Source organism: Cimex lectularius, unplaced genomic scaffold (genome assembly GCF_000648675.2).
Source record: "Cimex lectularius strain Harlan isolate CLEC.00 unplaced genomic scaffold, Clec_2.1 scaffold25, whole genome shotgun sequence".
In the NCBI taxonomy this organism is placed as follows: Eukaryota; Metazoa; Arthropoda; class Insecta; order Hemiptera; family Cimicidae; genus Cimex; species Cimex lectularius.
Genome location: NW_019392633.1, coordinates 112,592 through 131,840, shown reverse-complemented (window position 1 = coordinate 131,840; position 19,249 = coordinate 112,592). Strand labels below are relative to the sequence as shown.

The window sequence follows — 19,249 nt, the reverse complement described above, 5'->3', positions numbered from 1 at the left end:
AACTTCCAGTTTGCCGATTGTATCCATGATTGTCTTGCTTGTTAATTTACTTTTCACGTTAAATTTTGGTCCAACTGACAAAATTTCAACTACTTCGTCCAATATAGGCTTATCTGTCAGTTTACGACCCAGTCCTGTTGGACTTCATTGGGCTCCCTAGAAATTCTTCATTCTTTCATTTAATAGGTTATATAGTTTTTTATTCAGTTTTAATTTTCGTTTCTTCTTTTCCCTGTCAGCGAATTCTCTCTGTTTTCTCCTAAATTCTATAATGATGTTGGGGGGAATCTTGCCATTTAGTTCGTTTTGTTTGGTAGCTATGTCTCTTTCAAATCCTTTAATCTGGGAATAAGCAATGCTTATATCCAGGTTCAAGATTTTCTTTTTAGAGTTATAAAATATGGAATCTAGTTTTTTGATGTAAGTAGCTATGCTCACCGGTAAAATATGTTTGTCCACTTTTAACACGTTATTAAGATAATTAGGAAAAACATTGTTTCTTCTACATTTTATCAAGAATTCTTTCTTGAGTTGGGCGTTTAATAACTTATTATTTAGAGAAGAACATTTCTTAAAACTTGACATTACTTGTGTTCCGTATTTCTCAGCGATCTGTCTGTAGAACATACCTCCTCCTCGATGGGCAGTACTGGCATGTCCGTTGATATCTCCCATGGTTAGAGTAACGATGTTTTCTTATATTTTGACCTCAACAGATTAACTTATGATTTTTCCTTCTCGAAGGTGGGATAATAGGTCATGACCTATTATATATTATTGGGTTGTCCGGAAAATAATGCAGGATTTTGGTATTAAACAAAAAAAAAGAAACTAGTTACTTTAAAGCAATGTTCTTTAATCAAAATAATTTCCCATACTCTCAATACATTTCTCCCAACGTGTTGGTAACTTATTAATTCCGTCTGAGTAGAATTCAGAATTTTTAGAATTGATAAAGTCAATAAATGCATTTTCCAGTTCCGTTTGATTTTTGAATATTATGTGTTGTAAGTAGTGGTCCAGGTGTCTAAAAAAATGGTAGTCAGTAGGCGAGAGGTCCGGAGAGTAGGGTGGGTGAGGCAAAGTTTCATAGCCAAGCTCCAATAATTTTTGTGACGTTACACGTGACACATGTGGTCGAGCGTTGTCATGCAACAAAATGGGCCCTTTCCGATTGACCAAAGAGGGCTTCATTACTGCCAATTTCTGATGCATGGTATTAATTTGGTTACAGTATGATTCAGCATTGATGGTTTCGCCAGGATTTAAGAAGCTGTAGTGTATTAAACCAAATGAAGCCCACCATACCGTAACCATTACCTTTTTTTGATGAGTTGGGGGCTTTGGAAAATGTATTGGAGCTTCTCCTTTGTCGAGCCACTGTCCAGAACGTCTAGTGTTATCGTAGAGAATCCACTTTTCGTCACATGTAACAATTCTGGCCAGAAATGGGTCATTTTTGTTTCGACAAAGAAGTGATGCACAAACATCAAAGCGCTGATTTTTTTGGCGATCGTTTAATGAGTGTGGAACCCAATTTTCGAGTTTTTTCACTTTTCCAATCGCCTTGAGGTGGTCAGCGACGGTCGTTTTACTGACTTTGAGTTGCTCTGCAAGTTCTCGAACAGTTGTTTTGGGGTTTTCTTCCACCACTGATCGCAGAACATCATCATTAAGAGAGGAAGGCCTTCCACGACCTTCTTCATCTTCAAGGCTGAAATCTCCCTCCCGAAATTTTTTAAACCACCTTTGCACAGTGCACTCATTAACACAACCCTCGCCCCAGACTTGGTTAATGTTTCTAGCCGTTTGGGCTCCGCTTCGGCCGAGTTTAAACTCGTAAAAGAAAATCGTACGAAATTCTCGCTTTGACATTATAAGGATGACTGAATTATTTCCAAGTAGCGGAATGCTACAGAGGTAAACAAACAATATCATTTGGAAGAGGATTAATAAGTGTTGACATTCATACAAATGAGTAATCCTGTAAACGTAAACAGAATATTTTATATAGATTTTTTTTTATGAAAACTTAAAATCCTGCATTATTTTCCGGACAACCCGATACATATAATATTTATATATTATACCTTCGAGAAGGAAAAATCATAAGTTAAACTGTTGAGGTCAAAATATAAGAAAACATTGTATCTAATACGTTATTGTAAAAAAAATGTATTTATTTGTGGGAATTAAAGGGCTCATCCCCTAAATACACTGAGAAATATCGTGTACTGGGTAGTGTGAATTATTTGCGCTGTGAATAGGTAATTTATTAGTGTGAATGTCCTATCCCCAATTACCCTGAGTAATATACAAGTACTCTGGGGCAGAGTGAATGAATATGCAAATGTAATTTATTAGCATGAATGGAGAGGTTTATGCCCAATTACTCCTAGAAATATCACATATTCCGGGGTGGTGAGATTGTATGAATGTAATTCATTAGTGTGAATGAAGAAGGGGCTTATCCCCAATCACCCCAATGAATATCGAGTACTCTTGGGTAGTGTGAATGCTAATTGCTAACCAGGCTATCGTGTTTTTATCTTGTTTCTGTGTATTTGAGTTTGTTATTTGTCTTATTTTATTCACACTTAACGAAGATTGAGATACAGAAAGGCTAGCAATAGTCCAAAGAAAAGAGAGAACGAGTTGGTTACCGTTGTACCATAAAATATCGTAACTCAGCTTGAAAAACAGAAAATAAAAATAGTAGGATTAAAATGAAAAAAAAAAACAAGAATAGAAATGTAAAACTAAGGAAGAGAGAGCTGGCGATGACCAATGCTTCTATATTTTGCTCTGCTAACGTGTTATTCATACAGTGGAAACAAGTGATGGTGGTTTTTTTTTTTTTTTTCAATTACAAACAACAAACAATTATAATAACTTTAGGAAATAATTTGTAGAAAAAGTTACGATAAACCAAATATTTAGCAAACATTACAAAATGTATACACAAATAACATCTTTTTATTTTAAACAACTACTGTTTCCTCCACCTCGTGGTTTTGTCTTAAATGCATTTTGTCATTTTGCTTTTTTTAAATGTTTTTAGTCATTGATTTATGCTGTTTTAATTAAATTAATTAAGAAACATTGATGATAATGAATGCCAAAACACATCTTGTGGACACTAACCAAAGATAATATGCTATTAATAATAAGTATGTTTTGCCTCCCTGCTGTATAAACCATTAGCTTTGTAGTGCTGCTTAGATACAATTTATCTTTACATCTCACCCAATTGTCTTGTTTTATTAACTTCTCTTCAAGCCTTCCATTTTCAAATTCAAGGTTCGTTATCTAGAAAATAATATGAACCATAATGAAACAAATTTGTCTTTCCAGATATTTTACAGTAAAATTAGTTGGCTTATCTAGTTTCTTTACAACAATTGAATATTTAAAATAATTAAAGGTTAAATCGAGCACTTTTGACATAACAATGTTTATCTCATAGAAAGACCTCACTAATTTAAAAATAATAATAGAATAAACAAAATTAAAAAAAAAAAAATGAAAGCAAACAATATTAATTAATGACAGTGTAAAAAAATCTATCTTCAATCTTATTTTGGGTTTAAAGAATTTATTTTACATGAAGCCTTTTATTATGAATATTATTGATGATATATAAAAATAAATTTTCTCTTTATTAATTAATACAAAGTTGTTTTACCAAATCATTTGTATTTGTCAGTCTCATGTTTGACAATGCAAAAGAAAACAAAAACAAAGTGTATAGGATAGTACAAAAAAGTTGCAAAGAATAGATGTTTTATTAAACAGTAACTAAAAAGGACATCAGAGTAAAGTAATGACTTCATAGAGTAAAATAAGCATATCACAGAAAACTGCAAAAAGAAGCCCACTTTTTAAATAAAAAAAAAACAAAACAAAAAACTAATGAAATATTTAAAAGGGCTAAAAACAGACACAAAAACCTTATAAACAGACACTGTGAAATTAATAAAATGAATTAACAAATCTGAAACTTTATAACTGACACATATCAAGTTGATTGGAAACAAAAGAAACATCGTTCATTAAAAATCACTGTCAGATAAAGTTGTCGATGGTTGTTAAACATCATATATATGCCGCTGCGGTTGCCGGAACTGCGGCCATGACAGAAACCAGGATTTGTTTTCCTGGGCTTTGTCAATAGGGCAATTCTGTATAGACTCCTGCAGGCTGCAAATCTACGTACATTCCGCTTGAAATACCACGATTTTCCCAAATATATAATTTATTTATTTTTCTTTAAAAAATTACCTTAGATTGAAGCTCACCCAAAGTTAGATTTCGCTCTTCAATCATATTTTCTTTTTCTTCATTCTGAAGAGAAATAGTATTTGTTATAGCATACATTAATATATTACTTAGTCATGTAAAAAAATTAAATTTTCATAATTTACCAATTTTTCTAGTTGTGCTTTCAGTTCATCACTAATCTTTTCAAGTTCATTGCATTTTGTTTCAAGTGTTTTATTCTTAATTCTTTCTCTTTCCTATAAGAAACATTAATGAATAGATATAACGTTTGGCTTAAGATTTTCTTAAGTGAATTTAAACACAGTTAAGGGGCGTCAGTGGCGGCAACCGTTTCGGCCTTGACACAGCACTCATCACTGTAAAGTAAAGGTCCCAGGTTCAAATTCAGCAACCCTGCATTTGAGCCCGACAAACTTACAAATGGGCTTTTTTTTCAAAAACATTGCCACCCTGAGGGTTCATATAACCTCATAGTTGAAATACCCTCGTTTGTTTCAATAAATAAATTAATTAAACACACATTTATTTATTTAACCATTGAATTCTGATTTATTTTTACTTACCCTTTGTTGGTCAAGTTCATGTTTTAAGAAATTTGCCTTTTCAAGTGAAGCTTTAAGGTGCTTAACTTCATCTTCATGTTCCTCCTGTGAACAAACATGTATGTTGTTTAAAAGTGCTCCAATTTTTATACTGTCAATGTTACCAGTCTATCATTCAATTCATCCAATACAGTTTTCTGGAGGTAGATTTCTTCTTCTTTAGACATTACCTGTAAAAAAAAAATGCATAAATAAAATTACCCTCTCCCATCTGGCATAAAAACTATCAGTACGTACAAGTTGCTTAAGTCGTTGTTCAGTATTTTTTAATTCTTCTTCAGCATTATTTTGTTTATGCTTTAACATTTCTATTTCTTTATCTTTTTCTTTCAATTCTATTGAACAACTATTAAATTTTGTTTGAATATCATCGACTTTCTGTTTAAGAAGTTCGAGCTTAAAAATAAAATAAACGATTACAGAACCAATACAGTAGAGGAATTTGTCATGTGAATACAAGTACCTCTTCAATCAGTTGTGTTCGCTCCTCTTTCAACTTTTTGTATTCTTCTCCTAAGTTAACTAATTGGTCTTCTTTCTTGTGCTATATGTAAATATAACAGTATGATAATTTTGCAAAGATGAAAGCTACAATTTAACGAACATACCAATACATAAACCTGTTCTTGAATTTTTGTAAAGAGTTGTTTCAGTGTATTGAAATTTTGGTTTAGGCAGTTGATTTCTTGAGCGTTTGCTTGCTACAAGTTGGAAATTGTAGGTACATATAAACTCTCGGGTAACAATAAAAAGATAAACTTATGTAATAGATACAAGAATCAAAATGCACTGTAAAATATTGTGTTGAAATGTATGAGGTTATGAATATATAGTTTGATCATCTGCAATCTCCTGGTCTGTCTGCTTTGCTGGTATTGTCTGCCAGATGCAATGGAGAAGTGTTTAAGAGATAATCACTACACAATTACAATTTTCTGTTAAAATGACATTGTTGAAAAAAATTAATTACTTAAGTTAAATTCAGTATTTTACAGTGCTACCTTTGGTATATTGAATAGACATGGACAAACCTTTATTTTTCTAAAGTTTTCTTGGAGGCCTTTAACCAGACACGAACTGCTTTTCAATATCATACAAAAATTATGCATCTTCGTATTTAGGTTTTCTATAGCTTTGTCTTTTTCAAACTGCAAACATTAAAATTTAATACTCTATTAAAAATTAAATCCCTAAATAAAAAAAAGTTTTTAGACCTTGGTACTTTCAAATAATGTTGAAATTTCAACAACACGCTGTGCCTCTGACATGATTTTATTTTTTAAATCAGTTATCATATTATCCTTTTCCTTCTAAAATAGTAAGTGGTAAACAGGAATAAATAAACAAATTATGATTATTTTTATATTTAGTTGAAATGGTAGGCTAATCTGTCTACCAAGAAATGGTAGGGAAAGTCTACCAACACACCCACAAAAAAAAAAAAAAAGGTTTACCAGAGATTTCTTGTTCTCTTGGATAATTTCTTGATTAATCCGCACCTAGACAAGAAAAGTCAAAACAAATCTTGAGAAAATAAAATCAGTTTTATTTACCAAAGATGCATTCTCGAATTTAAGCACTTCCAGATGTTCAGTAGATATTTTGAGTTGCTGTTGTAAACTCTCTGCTTCATTTTTACAGTCTCCCTAAAACCATCAATGCTCAAAAAATTAATAGAAATAAAAAATGTTTCAAGAATTCAGTTTGCAATTTCAAAATGATTAATTTAAGAAGAAATAACATGGTAATATTAATGTTTAATACACTAAAAGAGGATTGTTTTAACATTCCGATTGTAAGATGACCTTTTTATTGTCTCTAAACAAGGTTGTTGTTTTAATTACTCTTGTTAAAAGATGTATAATTAAATACACTAAAAAAAGAAAAGAAAATTGAACTACCATTCCTTTAATGAGAATAGACAGTCTTGTATTTTCTTTTTCTTTTTCTTTCTAAAAAATATTTTAAAAATTAAATATTTAAAAACAACGATACAGGCTCTGAATAATAATAATAGTATAGTTATTGACCATGCATTTCAATTGTTCATTCAACTCTTCAATCGATGTTTCTGAAATTTTCAAATTTGTCTTCAACTCTTCAATTTCATCCATTTTGCATTGCTGAAAATGTGATTACTAATTAGGGATGATTTAGGCAATAATTGCAAAGTGCTTAATACATTTTGTTGGGTTGCTTAACGAAAGTTACACTTCTAACACAAAATGCTTTTTAAAAAATTTATTTTAAGTGGATTAATTTAAAAAGGAATTATTTCTCTTAATTATTTATATTAAATACAAATGTTAGAAATGTTTACGTATAAAAGAAACAAATTAACGAACAATACCAATTCATTTAATTTTTCTGCTTGAAATTCAGCATAAGTGTGTAAAGAGTTGCTTAATTCTTGCTCCAAGAAATATATGCGTTGTTCTTTGACAAGCTGAATATTATATTAAAAATTGAGAAATGCACATCCCCTGATATCACTTTCATATGGCAGACGTACCTGTTCTTTCATGCTATTTGTTTTCATTTCCTTCTCCTGTTTAAGTAATTCTTCAAGCTGCAATAAGTTTAAACTTTATATTTTAAAAAAAGTTTGAGGGATCAGCATCATACCTTGAGCCTGTATTTTTGGACATCTTCTTTCCACTTCATCAACTGCTGATTGTCCCCATCTCTCGACGACTTTTCGCACGAACATAAATAATTCAATATACTCAACAGTTTAATTTATTTTTAATTTAAATTTAAAAAAGTACCTCAACTGAAAGAATGAAATTATCAATCGTGGATTTTAACTTGGACTGTAAGTCTTCGATTTTCTTTTCAGAAATTAAGTGTTTTGCCTCAGCCAGCTCCCTTTCAGAGTTCTAAAATAAAAGTAAAAAAAGGATTATACATGTAATATTATCAATAATTTTAAACTAATACTCACATAATTCTTTGCGGTCATGAGCATATTGTGGATGTCATCAGCCATCATTGAAATAGATTTTTGCAAACTGGCCATTTTACAAATTTTTCTACTATTCTGTAAAATTGTGAAATTACACTTTTTTTTTGGTTACACTTTATTAACTTGTAAATAAGCTAGAAAGGTTATCATAAAGATTGTTAAGATTGCTGTCGATTATCAAATTTATGAAAAACAGTTTTATAGATGAAAATTTTTCTTTTTTGTAAGTGTTATTATGAGGTGGTTTTTTTCTTGTACTTAATAAAAATTACCATTTTGCAACATTTCAGCAATTCTGTGCCCTTTTCAAGATTATTTTAATTTTAATATTTTAATTTAAAAGAATAACGTAAAGTTAAACAATTTTCCAATTTTCCCATTATGTGGCAGGGTTGCTAGTATCCCCCTTAAGCCGGATGCTCAGGAGATCATTGCTTCCCTACCAGTGGGGTTAGGCTCTGACGGGGGCTTTATTTATTTTATTTATTTACGGATCAAAATCCACTATAAAAAGACATTTTACAAGAACAAAAAATAAAAATAATATATGTAAAAAAATACAAATAATATATAAAAAGAATAACGACATATATACATGGTAATATTATAAATGGTAAATATAAATGATATATATAAAAATACAATTAAAGAGTAAAAACTGAGCAACAACAAAAATGAAAGACATAATTACTAACAAAATAAGGCAAAGGAAACAAAATAAAGCTGAAAGACAATTGAAACTACAATATTTAGGTACATATTTAATAAAAATAATGCTCTATGTGAATATATAATAAGACTAGAGTGTGAGATTTAAGTGAACTAGTAAATGAAATAAATTTTGATCAGTATGAAATATAAAAGCATTTAAAAATAAATAAATAAAATGGTAAGAAAATTCAACTAAACTAAGGTTGGAGGATGTTTTTCAAAGATTGCAAGAACTATTGAAGAAGTCAATGCTATTGCAGATGTTGTTACTCTTGATCATCATTCTGTGTAGAGAAGAATAGAGTCTGTAGTTAGAGCCTTGGAATTCAATATAAAATAGTTTGTGGGTTTTAAGAGAGTGCGAAGGGACATGTAGCTGTAGTTGAGAGAGGAAAGAAGGACTATCAAAGAGATTGTTTAATAATTTAAATACAAAAACAATATTAAAGTAATCCCTTCTTAGTGCCAGTTGGAAAAGTTTAAATTCAGAGTGGATTCCAGGGTAGGTAGAGTTTGGAGGAAGATTGAGTTTGTAGGAAAGTTTTTTAAAATTTGTTTTGTACAGATTGAAGAATTTTTTGATAATTTAGGTAGAATGGGTTCCAAACATGGGTAGCATATTCTAGTATGGGTTGTACAAAAGCTTTATAAAGATGGACAAAACATAGAGAATTTTTAAATTCATAGGTGTTCCAGATGATGAAACCTAGCATATCAACATCAAGGTCATTTCAGCCCTAAACACATGCAACTATAATTTAGCATACTATAATTAAATTCAATAAGTTAGTCGCACAGATAAATACATTCATGCATTGCACTCATTCTGATTAGCCGGTTGAGTACTGGATATTCCTCCATCTATTAATATAATAATGTAACCTCAATTAGGGTCAATAGCATACTTTAACAAATATTTCTCCATTAATTAAGGTTTTAGTTAAGATGAAAAAAAGTTAATGGCACGAGCGGGATTTGAACCCACGATCTTCGGCTAGATACGCCGCTGTTCTACCACTTGAGCTATCGTGACCTCGATCCACTTGGACATCAACTTCCTATCTCAACCCCACCTTTTAAATTTTCCCTGCTTTTTGTCATTTTTCAATGGCGGACCACGAAATTAGTGAATTAAATATTCCACCATTGACCGAAATCACACACACGCTGCTATATTTACCAATACCCCTCACCACTCACACTGATAAATACATGCATTCAAACAAAACACATAATTACAGAACACAGAACATAACTACATACATTTAAATACCCCCTGTCCTCCAAAAAACCGAACAGGGGACTACTGTACTCAAGAACCATTCTTAAATGCAGCAACAAGCCTAAACACAATATCTGAATAAGGGGCACCTGCATCGACTGGCCCAAAAGGTCATGTGTCAACCTTGTATGGCCAATCCTCAATTGCATACATAATTACTAATATTATTTGTTCTTAGTGAATTTTTTTTTTCTCTTTTAAAGGCATCAATTATTTTAGTTACCATTACAACAGGTTCAAGTGTTGTCAATTCATTCTGGAGTGAACTCATAGCTTTGTGCAGTCGAGTACCCTCATTGACAATGTCGCTTAACTGAAAATAAACCAAATCAGGATGTTTCCAGAACCGAGGGATTACATACATACAGCCTTTTCACGTCGGCGTAAGTCCAGCACGCACGACTTGACCTCTTTTTGCAGTTTGTACGCTATTGTATGGATATGTTGGTGTGGCTTTGCGAGACATTCGTCCAATGAATTAGACTGAAGTAGAAATTTTTTAAATTATAACTGTAAAAATATCCCAAAATATTCCAATTTACCTCGACTTCAGTTTCTATCAAAATTGCATCTTCCTGATTTTCAAGTGCCTATAAAATGATCAATAATTTATACTCTTTATCGAGACAAATACTTATAGGATTTATAGTCAATAAATGTACTCACTGAAAATATATTTGCTGACTCAATAAGTTTTAGGAAATTAACGCTTTCATTACTTGTAATTCTGAGATCCTAAATTCAAATGAGCAAATTTATTATTCTACAGCACAAATACTAACTACACATTTGTTGGATTATTTAAACGATAACTATTTGACATTTCCATTTGTGATAAGTGGGGTGTATCAAATGAATAATATGAAACCTCTATAAATAAATAAAAGATTTTTAAGTACAAGTAATGCAATTAAGAAAGAAGAAATAGTTTTTTACCAATTAAATCAATTTCTTATGATAATAAACATGCTACCCTGAACTGGAAGATTCAATGTATCAAAGATAGAAAGGTACTGGGTTGATTACTCATTTGACTTGGATAAAAGCATAAAATTTCAGACTATTTTTATAAATCTAACAAAGTTTCAGATGTCTTTTTCTTTTATAAAGTAATACAACTTTTAAAATGAACTCCTGGTAGAAATTAAAAAAATGTCAAATAGGGATATCCTTCAAATAGTTGGAATTTATTAATCATTTAATGAGTAACCTAGAGTAATGTAATTTATTAAATAATATGCTACCTGATCCTTTGCCGTATCGAGTAGAATTTGGAGTTCACTTTTAACATCTTTCACAATGTTCCCGTGTTCTTTTAAGTTCATATCCATTTGGCTTAACTTTGCTTCAAGTTGCTGGTAACAGCTTTCCTAAAAGGTTGTAACAAGTGAGTTCCTGACTGACTTAAACATAAAATTTATACTTTCTACCTGGAACATCTTGATGCTGTTTAATTTTTGAAGGACACTTTCTTTTTCCACTATTGCCTGATTTATATTATTTTGAATTATTCCAATCTTTTCCAAGTGTATTTTCTAATGTAATAAGATATATTAATATAGAAATTATATTAATAGACATATCAGATTTTTGCTGTTGCCATTGTACTTACTGGTAATTTTGGCATGCTGTGGTCTTCTTTAATTTCTGAAACCCCACTGCATGTGTGTTGGTCTTCTTCGTGACACTCGAGGCTTAATATCTGTAAAGTTACATTTAATAATAATATATTCTGAATACATTTAAAATGCATAAAATAAATTAACCTCCTTAGGTGTAATTATGTTTTCTATTATTGCTTTCATACTGGTTGAGGCGCTTATCAGCATTTCTTTTTCACCTTCGATTGATTTTCTCACAGATTCCAGTTCACAAGTTGAGTAAGGTTTCTTTAAAACAAATAATTAAATAAGCACGTAAATAAAATAATTTATTATAATTAAACTATGACAGCAATACAGTACCCAATTATCATCTCTGAGTGAGCTCCATGCTTGCAGGATTTGATCATTCTTCTCATTGAAAAACTTGCTGAACTCTTCGAGACAGTTCACTATGTTAACATGGCAGTTATCCGTCTTCAAAACAAATACACTTTTATGTTCAACGTTCAATATAGAAAATTAATTAGAAATAACATTTACCAGAGAGTAGGTACTTTTTTGGATTGTTTGCTTTCGAAACACTTCTGCATCTGAAGTACTCAACAAATTACACATTTGTTTCTGTGAATAAAAAATGACTGTTAAAAACAACATAGACACTAAAACATCAATATCATTTATTTATTTTTTAATGTTAAAAAAATAAAAATACAAATAAAAAACCAAGAAACACACATTTGTTGGATAATATTTTATTTAGGTTAATATTGAAGTACAATACATTTATATTAAAACAAAAATAGACTGTCATGCACATCTGAAAAATAGGTTTTGCTTTACAAAATGTAATTCATGAATTGAGTAATTTGCCATGAGGCATCACCTGGAGGGACGTATCGGGGAGAGAGTGGCTTCGGTGATTAATAATTATTATGGAATCACTTGGATCCTTGTCAAGCGATAAAGAAGCATGTCGGCGCGTCTCACGATTCCATTCTACATCTTCAGTCAGCTCTAAAAGCAAAGCTTCAAGTCCGCACTAAAACCAAACTTTCATAAATCTTTCCATTTTTATTTAACAAATTATTTTATTATTTACTCATTTTATTTTGTTTTGTATTAAATTAATTTCATCCCCCCGTATTTCATTTAGAAAACAAATCCTTGTATGTAAGACTAAAAGTTAAGTATAAACCGTTTACAATAACATTGTCTTTTGATAATATATTTTAAAAATGTGTATATTTAACCTTTACACTTAGAGGCTCATCAGAGCGGAGTTTATCCAGATAACGCCTTATGTAATCTAATTTGTCACACATTTCTAAAATTTTTTGATTTCTGCTGAAAAGCTCCTCAGTCTGGATACGGAGCCTTGATTCAAGGGCAGCTAGGCTGCTACGGTCAAGACGTGTCTCCAGCCTCAGTATCTCAGAATTCCTTTCCTCCAGTTCAGCATGTAAATGGTCAATCCGAGCTTTCATTTGTGCCCTTGGGCCCTCCTTAAGGCCTAGCATTTCGGCAAGTGACTCCTATTAAAATAAGACAGTATTGACCGATGGTTTTGACGTGGCAAAGAGTAAATATGAAATGGTCAATGCTATCGTAATTTCATACTAGTTTGTAGTTTTAATTTATATAAAAAAAATACAAATAAAAACAAGAAGTTAGAAAGAATATAATTATTTATTTACGATAGCATCAACTGTTTTTATTATTCCCTCCAGCTAAAATTACTGCCTTTTACTGGACTCAGGGAAGTTTCAGGAGATGACACTGCCTTTTTGTTCCTCTTGTGTTTTACCGTTGCCTTAGGCAAAACCGGTTGAGACATTTTGACAACGACTTCATACGAGCATGGAGTCGGAGACGAAATTCCATTGAGCTTGGGTTAGAAAGAATGCTTGTAACGGTCATGTCTAATTAAGATCTTGAGCACAATTACCTTTGCCCTGCCTAGCTTGACTTCTTTTCTTAGTTGTTGTATGATGTCATCTTTATAATGGGTTTGCATGTCCGACTGCCTCAACTGTTCCTCGAGTTCTTTCACTTGGTCTTTGAGCTTGACTATGATGTCGTGCTTCTCCGCCACTTCCGCCGTAAGAGCAAGTTGAAGGTCTTTATCGTCCTAAAATTACATATACCATTAAAACATCGATGCTAATTATAATGAAAAACAGTTTGATTAAAAATATACGTTTTACATCAAAATTTAAATATTTTAGTGTTGTAGCTTGTAAAAATAGTCATGTGCCAATCAGTATTGTTTTAATTATATTTATAATATTATTTAAATTAAAGGAAATTTTTTTAAATTTTTGTGTTAAAAATATGGGTAAGTTTTGCCTCTGCCACCACCTTAGGCAGGCATCTGTACGGGTTAGTGGTTATACAATTATAAACTGTAAATGGTTTAGAGTAGCCCGTTTATTTTATAAAGTCACCTTGTTTAATATATGCATAATTTAATTGTTTTTTATTAGATAATGTGTGGTGATTAGTGACCGTTTGTCGATGATTATTCAGAAATTGTGAGATGCGGTCTTGTGTGATGTAGGTTTCAGAAAAACATTTTCTTTATCGTATCAACGTTTCGATCTTCATTGAGATCATCTTCAGGGCCTCGGATTTACAAACATTGTTTAAATTTAAGAAAAACACGTAGGATGTGGAAAAAAATGAATTTATACAATGCAAATTTTTTTTTATTTATATTCAATCAAAGTATTTCTACTCACTCAAAGTGTTTGTTTTCTGTGTAATTGTGCTTTTGCTTGTCTAAGAACATCCAACGTGTATAAACGTAAAACAGCAATATCTCTCTGGCACTCTCAACACGACATGCAAGAATGGCACAATTACGCAGAAAACAAACACTGAGTGAGTAGAAATACTTTGATTGAATATTTAAAAAAATATTTATTTGCAGTGTATAAATTTACTTTTTTCACATTTTACATGTTTTTGTTAAATTTAAACAATGCTTATAAATCCCAGGCCCTGAAGATGATCTCAATAAAGATCGAAACGTTGGCACGATAAAGAAAATGTTTTTCTGAAACACATCACACCAGACCGCATCTCATGATTTCTGAATAATTATTAGATAATATTATTGTATTTAAATGTTCCATAATTGGAGTATTATTAGAAGATTATTGTCAATTTTGATCATTTGTCAGCAATCTGAGAAGTCTGAAGCTTTTTATTTAGTTCTTTGTTTTGAATCGCATGTGAGGGCTCAATGTAAGTTGGATAGTCCAAGGTAGCAAACTACAATAGCTGGTGGGAGAGGGATACTATTGTACTAGATGAAAGCAGTGGTTATTCTCTGAAAGATGAAAGTGACAAATTCACATTTTTGTATGTTTATTGTTATCTTTCACTGCTAGAATCACTGCTCGAGGGATTTAACGGGTTTGCAGATTTCTGGTTGAGATACCTTGTGGTACCCCTGTATCTGTGCAATAGCCATAGATCATGATATTCTCAAGTAAAAAAAACCGTGGGCTGTTTGGGATTCAAACCCAGAACAGCTGGTGTGGCAAATACAAGTCAGACACCATAGCCACTCAGCCACATCATCCTTTAGTATGTGCAATGTAATATTAATCAGCAAAGGTGGTAGCAGAGTACCAACTTACATATTTTTTAGCAATGTGAATAAAAATTACAGTGTTGTGTATAAATATTGATAATAAGTGATGGAGCATTAAAAAAAAAAGCCTACCTCAATTTTTTTCTTAAGCTCTTCCAGTGCGATGTTGCTATTTCCTCTTTCTTTACATTCCAAACATCCCTGAAGTAAACAGTCAATGAGAAAAGAGAATTTATAATATGTGGTCTTCTTTTAAGAGGATACTTACTTTGGTCTGGGTTTTTTGACATTTTGATATTACTCGCGTAGCAAAGATTTTTTCTTTCATAATCTTCCAGCCCTAATTACGCGACTAATGAATCACAATTCAAAATGCAAAATGTGCAATTTTTAGAAGAGTAACAACACAGAGTTTATTTTTTTCTCCCCAATATGAAAAAATACTATGTTGGTTTGTACAATAGGTTTATTGTTTTGTTTGGTGTTGATGTTACTTTTTAAAAGAATATAACCATTACAGGTGTTTTAAAAAAATGAATAGTTCCAGACTTTGACAGTTGGAGGACATTCATGGACAATCGGGAATAAGCCATCGGGCTCACACTGGTCATTCGTTATATCTTGAGAAATTGCTGGATGGGTTGTGCAGGAATTTCAATTGCTGCATATTTTTGTACATGTTGTACCTTGCATACTTCTCCTCAGCGCATCTTTTAGCCACGGCTACTGCGATTGGTAGACCGTAGCCACTCTAATTTGCAAAATTTTAATCCTAATTTTACTGTAATCAAAACTGTTTTACAATCAGGAGCAGTCTGAGAAATTTTATCTCTACATTTCAAAGTGCTCAGCCTGATCCTAATTGGGACTAAAGTTTTTAAAGAGTTTCCTCACCTCATGATTCTTGTTCCGAGTGCATTTCTTATAATATTCTAAATCTTTTTCATCCTTTATATTCTTTTTAAGTGCCTCATCCAACTCGGCATGCAGTTTTTGCAATTTCTCTCTAAAGAACTCAAACTGTTTTAACTTTTGCGCCATTTTTGAATATACCTATAATTTACCTGTTTCGTATCTAAAGCAAAACAATTAATTAACAGAATTGTGATAAATAATTTAAAAACTGCCAACCTCTCTTTCTTCATTTATTTCTTTTAATGCTCTCTTCTGTAATTCAGATTCCTCTAGGCATGTTTTCATTTGTTCGCATTGAGCCTTTAATTTGCACCTGACACAAAATTTTAAAATCACCAAACAAAATTGCTAAATCTTTGGTAGGATTCAATTTTAGTCTTTTAAAAATTACAATATTTAAGTTTTGAAATGCAAAAAGAGTTGGCCTATAACTTCTAACCAAAACTATTTTAATACTAAGGCAAATAAAAGAAACAACTTACAATTCTGAATTTTCTGATTCTTGACATTCTCTGAGCTGAAACATTTTCCCAGATATTATTAAGGCATGTTAAATTTTTTGGCAGTGAATAAGTACCTCAATATCTTTTTCTATGAGAAGGTTACTTAATTCTTCTACTTGCAGTTTTGTGTTTGTAAGTTCAGTTTCAATGAAGTCCAGTTTGCTTTCCAAGCCTTTTTTACTAAAAAAAGAGAACTATTTGCTATATTTATTCTTAAAGTATTCCGGTTTAACATACGTGCATAGAAGGTCTTCTATGGTATTATTACTCTCCAGCTGAAACATAATAAAAATTGAAATGAAATCTCAATAATGGCATTTTTTTAATTTCAATACCTTGTTACATAGTTGCTTTTCTAAATCGCAAATCTTCATTTTGAGGTACTTGGTTTCTGTCTCTTTGGCACATAGACCTTTCTGGGCCATTGTTAATTTTTGTTCTAAATGTTTTATACTTTGCATCGGGAAATTATAAAATATAATTATTATTAGAAAGTAAATATGATGGTGAAGCTATTAACTGAGTGAAAATGTTAATCACCTTTCACTGAAATAACTTGTGTCCTGATCCTAAAATAAATACACATAGGGAAAATTAATGTTAACACAATTAGACTAAATTTCTAATATTAACTGAGATAATCATAAATATGTAAAATTTATGATTAATTAATTTATAATGTAAACTATACGTAACAAAAATTAAATCAAACCGTCTCAAATGTTTGGTTCAGTTGTACACGATCATCTAGAATACACTGTTATGTTAATTAAAGCGTGATACCTCTGCCTTTTGGGATTGTGCAAGGCTGTCCAGCAGGTTCACCCTACCCAGTGCCTCCTTTTCCAGTTCTTCAACTGCTTTTAACAGAAACTGATTCTGTTCGGTAAGATCACTGACCCATTCCTCAAGAGTCTTAACTGTTTCCTAGAACAAAAACAAAAGAGATCCATTTTAAGAAGATTGTTTAAAAAGTATAAAAACCAGTAAAATACTACAAGTGACCTTTCAACGTTTTTTATTACTTCAACATAATCAACACCTTTCAAACTCAGAAGAATACATTAGTTTTTTTATTTGGATTTGGATTTATATAAGCACAAATTAAACATGTTCTGCTGTTTCTTCTTCTTCTTCTATGCACTCTTTTTTGCACAGGTTTGTTTCTGCCACTCTGAACTGTACATATGCCTCTGGAGTCTGCAGTATCCAGTCAGCAGTCCAACTATTATTCATTAGTAGTTCTGCCATTAATTTTATGATGGTCTTTTGATAAATTATTTTGCATTCCTCTGCCCTGAGCTACAGTCATAGCTACAGTCCTATTGAACGGAGGACTTATTTTTAGACCTTTTGGCAGTTTGGTATGCCACAAAAGGATTCAGGGCCAATAGGTGTCCTCGTCGAGCTTTCCTTGACCAAGCTATTTTGATTAGAATTTTTTTGTCAATTGTGAATTTAGGCATCATGGCATCAACAGACATTCCCAGAGTTCAGTTTAGCTAAAGCTCCCCTCGAAGCTTTAGTTGCTCCTTGTTATGTGAGTAGGCTATTGGAGCCTGTGCCTGCCTTATCCTATGAATGTGTCCCTGGCCTCTCTCTGGATAAAGATATGTAGTGGCACAGGTCAGGGATTTGGTGATGACAATGTTAAATGCCCCTTCCCCATTCAAGAACAACACCAAGGCTATTCCTTATCATTTAATGCCTTAGATAGTAGCCTGTTTAAGTCATCCAGGGGCAGGTCACAGACTTCCCTGTCTGATATATATATTGTCTAGTACTGAGTGGGTTGGTTTTCAGTGCTGTACTGCTAATATAGATATCCATCAGTTTCTCTTCTGATCAGTGTCTTCTGCATAAACGATGAGAGACTGATAATTGACTTTTGGCAAATGGCCACCTTCACCTTCCTCCATGCAGTGGGTATATATATCCCCAATATCCAATATTTTTTTAATTTGAATTTGTATTTATATAGGTACAAATCAGCACATTTATGTACATGCATAAAAGCATGTGCCGAGTTGAGCCTATTCGCTTCTCATAGTCCACCAGCAATTCCAGCTTTTGCTATTTAGAATAAATTGCTGGAGACTCGTGAATCACCCACCCCGGGTTCAGCAGTCCTGGAGCAGGCCTAAGTCTTATTGACCCAGCCACCACAGTTGGGCTCCAGGGAGAGGGGTGCTATCAACCCTAAGTCAATTTAGCACCCAACACATGCAGTTCCAAACACATTCATTCTTAAATAAGTTTACTCCTATTTACATACATTCATTCGGGTGGTGGTGTATTCGATATTTCTCCAATCACCTTTTACACATATGATGCAACTAACCTAATTGAGGGCCGATGTGGTACTCGATATTCCACCATCGACTCACATAACACTCACGCTAATAAGTACATTCATACTGTAAATACTTTCAACACAAGCTGGGTATACACAACTATTACTATGTACAATAGAACAACCCCATTTCTTCCAAATATTTGCTGCTGTGCTCAAGCAAAATTCTCATAATGGGTGGCATTCCTGTGTGCTCTCTGTATGGAGCCAAGGAATTCCACCCTTCAATTAGGTGGAACACCATGAGCAATCTTTCCCTGCATTTTGTTTTTAATAAGTCCTAATTGAATTTGTGAGGGATGCAAAAACATGTATTAAGAGCCAATATTTGTTGGTAACAAAATACACACACCCTCTAGAAAGTTAATAAAATTATTTACCTATGTAAAACTTATACCTTAAAAATATGTACACATTTTCATTTTATATTGGAAA

The 19,249-nt window shown here is 32.1% G+C and overlaps 1 protein-coding gene across 15 annotated transcripts in view; it reads right to left on the bottom strand.

Annotated features, from left to right (window-relative positions):
- Positions 1-19,249, bottom strand: part of LOC106668735 (putative leucine-rich repeat-containing protein DDB_G0290503) — a 41,156-nt gene that overhangs the window by 6,965 nt on the left and 14,942 nt on the right. For 6 of the 15 annotated variants that reach the window (XR_001340802.2, XR_001340803.2, XM_014397736.2 and 3 more), the window contains exons 2-42: positions 17,245-17,388; positions 17,002-17,030; positions 16,797-16,914; positions 16,699-16,736; positions 16,536-16,641; positions 16,441-16,475; positions 16,175-16,271; positions 15,938-16,096; positions 15,176-15,244; positions 13,391-13,573; positions 12,696-12,977; positions 12,329-12,484; positions 11,986-12,066; positions 11,806-11,919; positions 11,608-11,730; positions 11,454-11,543; positions 11,272-11,376; positions 11,086-11,211; positions 10,508-10,576; positions 10,384-10,431; positions 10,208-10,324; positions 10,065-10,154; positions 7,828-7,923; positions 7,652-7,762; positions 7,509-7,577; positions 7,396-7,452; positions 7,234-7,329; positions 6,914-7,006; positions 6,785-6,835; positions 6,437-6,529; positions 6,338-6,382; positions 6,098-6,193; positions 5,915-6,031; positions 5,492-5,584; positions 5,347-5,427; positions 5,121-5,279; positions 4,988-5,053; positions 4,845-4,928; positions 4,425-4,517; positions 4,282-4,344; positions 3,247-3,309 (exon numbers count right to left, since the gene is read on the bottom strand). Coding sequence is in view for 13 of the 15 variants with exons in the window: in XM_014397736.2 (XP_014253222.1) it covers positions 3,247-3,309; positions 4,282-4,344; positions 4,425-4,517; positions 4,845-4,928; positions 4,988-5,053; positions 5,121-5,279; positions 5,347-5,427; positions 5,492-5,584; positions 5,915-6,031; positions 6,098-6,193; positions 6,338-6,382; positions 6,437-6,529; positions 6,785-6,835; positions 6,914-7,006; positions 7,234-7,329; positions 7,396-7,452; positions 7,509-7,577; positions 7,652-7,762; positions 7,828-7,923; positions 10,065-10,154; positions 10,208-10,324; positions 10,384-10,431; positions 10,508-10,576; positions 11,086-11,211; positions 11,272-11,376; positions 11,454-11,543; positions 11,608-11,730; positions 11,806-11,919; positions 11,986-12,066; positions 12,329-12,484; positions 12,696-12,977; positions 13,391-13,573; positions 15,176-15,244; positions 15,938-16,096; positions 16,175-16,271; positions 16,441-16,475; positions 16,536-16,641; positions 16,699-16,736; positions 16,797-16,914; positions 17,002-17,030; positions 17,245-17,388 (4,005 nt within the window). In the remaining 2 variants the exon portion in view is untranslated. The other 9 variants (XM_014397737.2, XM_014397749.2, XM_014397740.2 and 6 more) reach the window with 9 other exon arrangements.